The 10,037-nt window shown below is 45.4% G+C and overlaps 1 protein-coding gene across 1 annotated transcript; it reads right to left on the bottom strand.

The window, feature by feature from the left end:
• Nucleotides 1-667: 667 nt before the first annotated feature.
• On the bottom strand, nucleotides 668-9,770 carry YAE1 (YAE1 maturation factor of ABCE1). The gene is made up of 4 exons (XM_079947663.1): nucleotides 9,692-9,770; nucleotides 4,311-4,513; nucleotides 3,276-3,397; nucleotides 668-1,663 (listed from the first exon to the last, which is right to left on the bottom strand). Exons 2-4 carry the CDS (start codon nucleotides 4,425-4,427, stop codon nucleotides 1,225-1,227), a joined length of 678 nt encoding a protein of 225 aa, XP_079803789.1. The 5' UTR covers nucleotides 4,428-4,513; nucleotides 9,692-9,770; the 3' UTR covers nucleotides 668-1,224.
• Nucleotides 9,771-10,037: the final 267 nt, after the last annotated feature.

The following is a 10,037-nucleotide window of genomic DNA, read 5'->3' on the forward strand; positions in this document are numbered from 1 at the left end:
CCCTTGCACAGACAATATGTTCACCTTGCTCTACATGTAACATGAAGTATTTTTACATGAGTGTGTGTGTGTGTGTGTGTGTGTGTGTGTGTGTGTGTGTGTGTCTGTCTGTCTGTCTGTCTGTCTGTCTGTCTCACACACATGACTTCTCTTGGTCAGAACCAGGTAGAGTTCAAGTAGTGGTAGCTATAGTACAGCAAAGTAAGGGCAGCAAAAGACCCATAGAACTCATATTATTAGGGAGAGAGGAGGCTAATCTTTTGGGGGGCCACAATGACACATAATCAACCTTCCCATGAGTAGCAAGAACTGCACTTCTTGAGGCTGCTTTCCAATAAATTATTTTACACTATCAGTGATTTTTATTATTAAATTTAGTGATGTAAAATTTTGTGAGGGTATTGGAGGTCACAGAAGTGGGACACAAGTTTGTCACCCCTGTTCGAAAGAAACATTAATTCCTTTTGAAGAGGAATTTCTATGTCTTTGTTCTCTTGAATAGGTCTGCCTCTTCTCGCATTGTCCACCTGCCCCTGATTAGTACAGCACTGACTTCTGGGCAAGAAGGTTTTCCCCAGAAAGCTTATAAAGAGAGAACTGCACTATGTACAGACTAGTTTACCAGCTAAGAAATGCTTCAGTAAATATCTGAAGGCCAAACTCAAGGTGACATTAAATGCACCTTTATATTTCAGATATTAAAAAATGCAAATAGCATCAGCCAGCACCAATGAAGATTTTCTTCCTCAAAGCAAATCCTAGCTTCAGAAAATTTCCTGAAACAAAGCAGGGGAGTAATGAGTTAATTTCCCAGCTTTATGCCTGTTCATCTCAATAACTGGGATCCTTCCACCATACATATTTTAACAATGCAAATAAAATGTTAAAGATATCTGTACAAATTGCATTTAACACCCATTCTTCCTATGTATCAGGGTGGGGAGAGAGAACAATCCCCTCTTGCAAGGCTGTATTTTTCACATCTCTGGAACAGCGATGTAACATAGATTATACTGTGCCTGGAATGATGTACTAACATAAGATGTGTACAAATTAATCAGAAGCCATATCCATGTGGTACCACAAGATTTTATCTACTATATAAAGGGCACATTAAGCAATATTTGAAAGCAAAATCTCTGCATTTCAGCCAGTTTTGAGGTAGTTGTATATCTGGGGGAAATGATACTTTAAAAAAAACTTTTTAAAATTCCACACAATGAATTAACTTTGCAATAGTCGAATGTGTTCAATTGTGTCTGGTGGCAAACCTAGCTGATCTACTAAATTGATAGTTTTTTCTTTTAGCCAAGTGAACACTGGCTTTTTGGAATCAGTGCCACCTTTTCTCCTTCTGCAACATTCTTCTTGGAAGGATCCAGTCCTGCTATCATTTCTGCAACACTGTCCACTAAACTCAATGCCGTTTTCAGAGATTCTTTCACCTGTAGTTCCATCATGCTGTTTCTCAGGTAAGAGGGCATGACCAAGGTCCATGTCCTCAATAGTATCCATCAAGTCTTCAACATGGGGCTGCAGGTGGGTAGAGTTAAGACTTCTAAACACAGATTCTTCATATTTTCCCAGTTCATTCAGCAGGTCAGTTACCTCGCTCAGCACTCCAGAACTGCATCCATTGTGCTGACACCAGAATGAAAGAGCACTATAAAAACAATGAAAGTTTAAAATGGATCTGAGTCCAAATGTAAATAAGAAGACAGCTTTTAAAAAAAACATTTTCCCCCTCCCATATTTATTCTCATTCACAAAGGGCAACTGAGCAGAACATTAACCTAGAATAGTTTTGTATTCCAATTTGGAGCGCCATATAAGAAATCTAGAAATCACCATGGTACCAATCAAATAACCTTTTTCTAGTACGATGTATCATTTCCTACTTTCTATCTAGCAAATGCCTGAGATACTCATTATAATGGAATCAAGTTCCTACAGCCCATGATGGTTGAGGGGGGAAATAAAGAGACAGGAGACAGTCTTTGCTCAGAAATGGCAGGCATGGAGTGCAGTGGTACCTCTAGTTCGTTCCGGAGGTCCATTCTTAACCTGAAACTGTTCTTAACTAGAGGCGTGCTCTTGCTGCCTCTGCGCTGCTGGCACACGATTTCCGTCCTCATCCTGGGGCAGAGTTCTCAACTCGAGGTAACTCTTCCAGGTTAGAAGAGTTTGTAACCTGAGGCATTTGTAACTTGCGGTACCACTGTAGTCTGAAAATTTCCTCCTATAAGGCACCTTCAATGGAGGTCTACATGGAAGAGGCTGCCTCCGGGTTTCATAGCAGCAATTTGGCTGTAGCTTTCAAATGCTACAAACCAAACGGACTACTGTTGCCATCTTTTTCTGTTCTCCAGTAGCTCAAGTTCAACAGAGTGTGAAATTATATCAGGACAAGTAGCTTTATGGTGGGGAGCCTTTTTGGCTTCATAGGAGAGATCGTTATCTGTCCTCCTGTCAATCACCGAACATCACAATGGCATCAGGTGATCTGGTGACAAGTCCCAATGTCAGAACTTCAAAGTAACCTGCAGGCAGCAAGGTGCTGGTAAGATGGAAGGGGATTTTGTTAGCATGAATTTCAATGCAAAACCCTTCTTGATCGTGAAGAGGTTTACATTAAATCCTACCAAACTGAGTAGGATTTAATGCCCCCCCCCATCAGCTGATGAGCAAGGTGTTAAATCCTGCTGTGTTGGCTGTGCACCCTAGTTCCCTGCAGGATGTGACGATAAAGAATGGATAAAAAGTTAAGTGTTCATAATTTAAATGGGCACTATATTAGCAGAGGATATTAATAGATATGAGGGGACGCAGGTGGCGCTGTGGGTTAAAGCCTCAGCGCCTAGGGCTTGCCGATCGAAAGGTCGGCGGTTCGAATCCCTGCGGCGGGGTGCGCTCCCGCTGCTCGGTCCCAGCACCTGCCAACCTAGCAGTTCGAAAGCACCTCTGGGTGCAAATAGATAAATAGGGACCGCTTACCAGCGGGAAGGTAAACGGCGTTTCCGTGTGCGGCTCTGGCCAGAGCAGCGATGTCACGCTGGCCACGTGACCCGGAAGTGTCTCCGGACAGCGCTGGCCCCTGGCCTCTTAAGTGAGATGGGCGCACAACCCCAGAGTCTGTCAAGACTGGCCCGTACGGGCAGGGGTACCTTTACCTTTTTATTAATAGATATATTTCTCTGGTGGAGGTCTGCTATCAATTTAACAACTTGTACAATTAATTTCCATTCCTTTTTTTAAAATGCTGCTTTACTACATACCTTATGGTTCCTTTGAGTTGGCCACATGAGATCATCTTGCCTGCTGCTTCTTTATACCCCTGATTAAAACCCTGTTGAACTGTCAGCAGTTTTCCAGCTTCTGCTCCCTCCCTATAGCCTTCCTTTGAACAAAGAGATCAAAATCACATTAACAACTAGAATGTTAAAAGAAACAGTTCAAATAAGCCATAATGAAATGAGGTCCATCTGCATTTATAAAAATGTTTGCTCTAGAGGTGTGGCTTCCACATAAAAGGTGTGCCAATCATGTAGCTTTAAAAAGTCAACCTCATAATGAAAAAAGTGCTTCTGGAGCAGAGAGAGGATATTCAGCACAATAACAAAAGTGTGACATCTTTTTCAGCCCTTCCAGTTGCATGGACTGAACAAATAAAATAAAAAAAGAGGAAAATTGAATCTTTGGTTATATAGCATGACACAAGACAGTGCATTATTTAACAGTTAAGCTATCCTTGTGGATTGCCATTAGTTTCATCTGAAAATGACTTTCTCTGCTTAATTCCAAAACTATGTTTCTCCCAAACAGAACACTATAAAGGTAAAGGTACCCCTGCCCGTACGGGCCAGTCTTGACAGACTCTGGGGTTGTGCGCCCATCTCACTTAAGAGGCCAGGGGCCAGCGCTGTCCGGAGACACTTCCGGGTCACGTGGCCAGCGTGACATCGCTGCTCTGGTGAGCCAGAGCCGCACACGGAAACGCCGTTTACCTTCCCGCTGGTAAGCGGTCCCTATTTATCTACTTGCACCCGGAGGTGCTTTCGTAGCTGACCCTTAATCCTCTGATCAGCAACTCTGCAGTGAAGCAAAGCTCTCCCTTTTCCCCAATATGGATTATCTTCTCCCTGCAACCAACACATCCTCCCTACACCTTATTTGCCTCTGCGCTGACTGAGGTGTGTCGGAGTATGTGTGGACCTGCTAAACCTTCTAAAGGCTAATCCAGCTTGGAATCTCAATAGCTATTTTTTTATGTCAATGATGTGGTCAATCCCCAACCCAAACCATATAATTACTTTGACTCGTTTCTCCATGGTACTCTTCCATTCTTTCTGAGCTATGTCCATTTCATTTGCATCTTCATCAAACACATCTTCGCTGTGCTGGCTGACTGCAGCTTGCACCCAGGACATCTTGTCTGTGCTAATAACCGTGAGGGCTATGGGCAGAAGCAGCTGAAGTCTAGCAGGGTGGTAAGCTTGAGCAATCAGACTGAAACCTGAAGGGAAATGACACCTATTGAAACAAATGTTTGCATATAAAATACATCTGATAATGTGTGTATGTTGAGAAGTTCAGCACTTGCACTAAATAATGAAGGGAAAGAGACCAGACCAGCTTTTGCTGGTGAATAAGGTCCATGATCAGGAACTTCCTGCAGCCAACCAGAAGCCACACTTTGGAAGTTGAACGATTCGGAAGTCAAACAGACTTCTGGAACAAATTCTGTTCGACTTCCGAAGTATGACTGTATACTTTTATTAACTCCTCTCTTCAAGGAACAGAGAAAAAGGCAATGGAACTTAAAACCTTCACACTCCTTGCAGGGTCACAACAGACTTTGTGTTGATCAAAACCATGACTTACGAGGCAGCTTGTTTGTGAGCTGCACTATTGGCATGATGAGGGAGGGGAGAAGAAAGTGTCTTCTCAAGAAATGGCCACCAGCAGCCCAACTTTGTCACTTTTGAGGTAGCAGATACTTCCAACTGCTGTGTTTTCATACCCCAAGAGAAGCTTTGTAATACATTAAAGACTAACTGAATTTATTATGGCCGATGCTTTTGCAGAATACAGTCAACCTTATCAGATGTATGGAAGTCTTAGCTGACAAATGGGAAGAGAGGAAATGAATAGGAAACAAGAGGTCCAAAAGTTCATGGATTTCATGCTCCCCCCCCCCATATATCCAGGTGTAACAGCTAAGAAGAACACTTCATTGCGCTGTTGCAGTGGGCTCCATCTGGGAAATTTATAGCAGAGTAAATCTGTCAGCATTTAATGTACGAAAAGGTGTTCTTGTTTTATAAAGGGTTTTCCAAGGGTTTCCAGAGGTTTAGACGGTGTTTGCTGGCTTTTCCAAATCTATGCAATTTCACATAACCCCCGAGTAAATGGGTAGTTTCCTGTAGTACATATAACAAAACTTTTTTTTTTTTAAGGATTGAGAGACTAGTGCAGAACAAATAAAGGTTCTTCAATATTCTCTCACTCTCTCTATAATTATAATTTTATTATTTATACCCCTCCCATCTGGCTGGGTTTTCCCAGCCACTCTGGGCAGCTTATATAAAATAAGTGTACAGTGGAGATATAGAGAAAGTCAGTAGGGAAGTTAATTTGCAGGTGTAGCGAAAGTCAGTGTGAATGTTAATTATCCACTGCATGATTCATTTTGTTGTTCCCAATAGGGGTAGGGATTTTTTTGCCAGTAGTTAACCTGCCTTCCTCTTGGAGCAACTGTCCAATTTACTGTTACAGGTGAAAGGGACTCTTTTCTGTTTAGCTAAGTGTAGCAGAGTGGAAAAATAGTATTTTCTTCAGTATGCTCCAGTTGCTCCAGTTTATTAAGACGTTTCCCCACCACCAGCAGGAATTTCAGGAGCAATTTCCTGGCAATTTAAGAAGAGCCTACCCAAAAGATTAGTGTTTCCTAGCAACAAGTTAGGAGCATCTGGATTGATATCGATTTTTTGTTACTATTACATCATTTTGATGTTTTTATTCTCAAAACCCTGTGCTGGGATATTTAAAGGACAGAACACAATGATTATCAGCAGCTAAAAAATCTATAGCTTTATAGCACTTACTGTCCTTGAACTGCAGTCCGGTCTTATGCGTGTTTACTAAAAGCTTGCTTACTTGGAAGACCGACTAAACACGTTGGGCCAGTCTTTAGTTGGTCTTCCAGGTAAGCAAGCAAGCTAATGTGACAATCTCAGAGGACAAGCCTGGGTCAAGGTTAGTTACTGTCTGAGACAAGGCAAGGATATTCCTGTGCAAATTAAGAATATGCTCAAGAATACCTTGCAATTCACCAGAGTATTTCAGGCATACATTTGGTTTGGGGGGAGCTGATCATCTAAAAGCAGTAGAAGAACCTGGATTTGTACATACTGTGATGTTTGCCACTCTTTAAGTGTGCCACCCATTAGGGGAACCAGAAGTACTTCTGTTCAACAATTAAAGACATGTTCAACTTCTTGTTTCTAGGAATAATAAAATATTTATTAAGTTCTCTTTCCAAGTTATTTGGGGAAACTTTTGTAGCTTAAACTTTGTACATGGCATTATTCATGATGACTATACAATTATAAAACTCCTTTCTTAGGGAAACCTATTGAACTCGGTCTTTCTAGTCTTTCAAACGGACTATTAAAATGTTAGGAAACTACCCTTTTTCCAAGTCAAACCCATTGGTCCATCTAGCTCAATACTGTCAATTATTTCAGCAGCTCTCCGGGGCAACAGACAAGCCCCCCCCCCCCCCCCCAATCAGTCCTGGATATGCCGGGGATTCAATTGAGGAGCTTCTGCATGCCAAACTTATTTTACCACTGAGCTATGTTCTTACCCTACCACACTTTTGAAAGAAAGCAGCACTGCTGCTTTGGTTGTGGATAGATTTGCATTTCCCTCCCCACCAGAAGCTAGAGTTGCCATAAAGCATGTGCTGTAGTAAAAAAAACTGGACAGTTATCTGACACAATCCTAATTCATATTTTGCTTCTGCCATCTGCCTTGGTGGAATTAATGTCAGAATGGGGTGCTCCTAAGCAGTGCCATTCTTCTTCTAGCAAGGAGCAGGGGAACCTTCTACTTCCTGCTACCAATAAGCTATAACAATGGTAAGGAGTGTCCGTACAACAGGCTTGTAAAAAAACAAGACTTACAACACCCCCACAACTTTGCAGGATTTGAAGCCATTCCTTATTTGCAAGCCACGCAGCCTAAAATCTGAAGCTCCAGAAACCTTGCCTCTAGAAAAAGCTCTCCTTTATATAACCCACAATGTCTATGCAAGGTGTACATAATTTAAAACTAATTTCAACTCTGGTTATTCTGGTGGTTCAAGTGAATGAAGAAACAGTTCACAGAGAAACCTTTGTTTTCCAGGAGTTGCCCTCACTTTTTCCATTTCCCTCATCAATATAGAGTGACAGCTTTTGAGGGCAGCATAACAACTCTCGTCGGAACACAAAATGTATAAATTATGCACCTGTCATTTTCTGTGGGTGGAGAGGCATTTCCACTGAATGGTGTAGCTAAACTGCAGTCAATTCCTAGCATTATGATTCACTCTTTATTTTATAAGATTAGTGTTCAAATGTGTGTGTATATAAAATGCAACACTGTTCCAGTAATACTAAGACTCCAGATCTGTTTTTGGGGAAGAGAAGCCTGTATCCACCTCTGAGATGTGTTATCTTCCACGGTGCAACTGCACTACTGCAGGCATGTCAACAACATCCCTTTCACCAGTATATGTGGCAGACCTTCACTGGTAGGTATATCATTTAAAATGCAGTATACTGCTAACACAGGATGGAAAGTGTAAGACGTCAGACTGTTGCTCCTAGAAATAGTATCAGCATCAGAGTCAAGAAAAGGAAGAATAAAAACACTGCCTATAGAAGACCACTTGACAATAGTGTAGATAATTGACACATGCACTTTCATGTCTATAGACACTACCTTAGCCACAAGATTTGTCTGTCTGTCTCTTTCCATTCCAGAGACCCCTGCTTCAAGGGGTCCAGTTAATGCCTTCTCTTTTAAGCCTGGATACCCCAGCAGTCTTTGACTCAGTGGTGGCTGGGGATGATCTTTCTCTGGGCCACCTTCTCATGGTCTGTGGCCTTCCCCACCATGGCTCTCCTTGCCCTCCTTGTATTGCTGGCCCTGGAAGAAGGGAGCCAGCTGCAGCCCCAACATGGAGCCCTCTTGCTTGCTTTCCCTCAGAGTCAGTCCCCTGACACGGACCCCTGAGACCTGTCTGGCCTCTCACCCATCAACAGACCCTACCCCACATTTATTGGCACCAGGCATTGAACAGAATTGTTTGCGGCTAGCAATTCTCATGCCCGAGGCTTGAGGACCACAGAGTGGCAGAGACAGAAAGAGAGGGGGGTGCTACTCTGCATAGGAACCAAAGCCAGCGCTGGATGCACTAGCAGGTCAATATGGGAACTTATACTGGAGCCTACTGCTCAGTACAGTATTGCCCAGCCTTCCTTAACCTTGAGTCATAGAATCCTAGAGTTGGAAGAGACCACAAGGGCCATCGAGTCCAACCCCCTGCCAAGCAGGAAACACCATCAGAGCACTCCTGACATATGGTTGTCAAGCCTCTGCTTAAAGACCTCCAAAGAAGGAGACTCCACCACACTCCTTGGCAGCAAATTCCACTGTCAAACAGCTCTTACTGTCAGGAAGTTCTTCCTAATGTTTAGGTGGAATCTTCTTTCTTGTAGTTTGGAGCCATTGCTCCGTGTCCGCTTCTCTGGAGCAGCAGAAAACAACCTTCCTCCCTCCTCTATGTGACATCCTTTTATATATTTGAACATGGCTATCATATCACCCCTTAACCTCCTCAATGCAACCAAACGATTAGGAGATCTTAGGGGACGCAGGTGGCGCTGTGGGTTAAAGCCTCAGCGCCTAGGGCTTGCGGATCGAAAGGTCGGCGGTTCGAATCCCTGCGGCGGGGTGCGCTCCCGCTGCTCGGTCCCAGCGCCTGCCAACCTAGCAGTTCGAAAGCACCTCCGGGTGCAAGTAGATAAATAGGGACCGCTTACCAGCGGGAAGGTAAACGGCGTTTCCGTGTGCGGCTCTGGCTCGCCAGAGCAGCGATGTCACGCTGGCCACGTGACCCGGAAGTGTCTCCGGACAGCGCTGGCCCCTGGCCTCTTAAGTGAGATGGGCGCACAACCCCAGAGTCTGTCAAGACTGGCCCGTACGGGCAGGGGTACCTTTACCTTTACCTATCATATCACCCCTTAACCTCCTCAATGCAACCAAACGATTAGGAGATCAGGTGTTGCCAGACTACAACTCCCATCATCCCTAGCCAGGACGGCCAGTGCCCCAGGGGTGATGGGAGATGTAGTTCAAGAACACCTGAAGCCTCGGAGAACTGCTGCTGCTGCTGCCCGAGGTTGAGGAAGGCTGCTCTACACTGACCGGCAGCAGCAGCTGCTCTCCATGGCCTCAGGCGGGGAGTGTCTCTGCTGCCACGGGGGGGGGGGCCTTCTGCACGCCAGGCAGGTGCTCTGCCGCTGGACGGCGGCCTTTAGCCTAGCCGGGGGGGGGGGACCCAGTTCTCCCCCCCCCCACCCCACGCCTTCCCCAGGCAGGGGAGTCGTTTAATGGCGGACTGGCGGTGGGAAAGGGATACCTGCCTTTCCAGTCCCTGGCTCAACCGGCCGCCGCCCGGAGGACCGCGCTTCCCGAGGCGAGCGGGTCAGCCGTCTTTCCGCCGGCGCCGTCGCAAGGCCTCCCTGGGGGGGGGGGCGGGGGCTGCGGGGATCGAGGCCGCCTCCTCCTCCTCTCGCTCCACCCCGACGCCTCGTTCACGAAAACCCGGACGATCCCCCTCCTCCTCCTCCTCCTCCTTCCCCCGGCGGCTGCGGGCGGAGCCTTCGCCTGAGGCGGGAAGGAGGCTTGGCGCGCGGGCCGCCCCCCCTTACTTCTCTCCCTTCCTCCCTCAGAAAGGGCCTACGGGGCCCAGCGGCGCCTGAGGA

The sequence above is a fragment of the Podarcis cretensis genome (assembly GCF_951804945.1).
Source record: "Podarcis cretensis genome assembly, chromosome: 12".
Taxonomy (NCBI): domain Eukaryota; kingdom Metazoa; phylum Chordata; class Lepidosauria; order Squamata; family Lacertidae; genus Podarcis; species Podarcis cretensis.

Bases quoted from the DNA above. Each gene is read 5' to 3' on its own strand.
- YAE1 (XM_079947663.1), bottom strand. From the start codon at position 4,427: ATGTCCTGGGTGCAAGCTGCAGTCAGCCAGCACAGCGAAGATGTGTTT. The intron at 3,398-4,310 runs GTAATTATATGG...CTTTGTTCAAAG, and splicing joins CCATGGAGAAACGAGTCAAA to GAAGGCTATAGGGAGGGAGC. The intron at 1,664-3,275 runs GTATGTAGTAAA...TTGTTTTTATAG, and splicing joins CAACTCAAAGGAACCATAAG to TGCTCTTTCATTCTGGTGTC.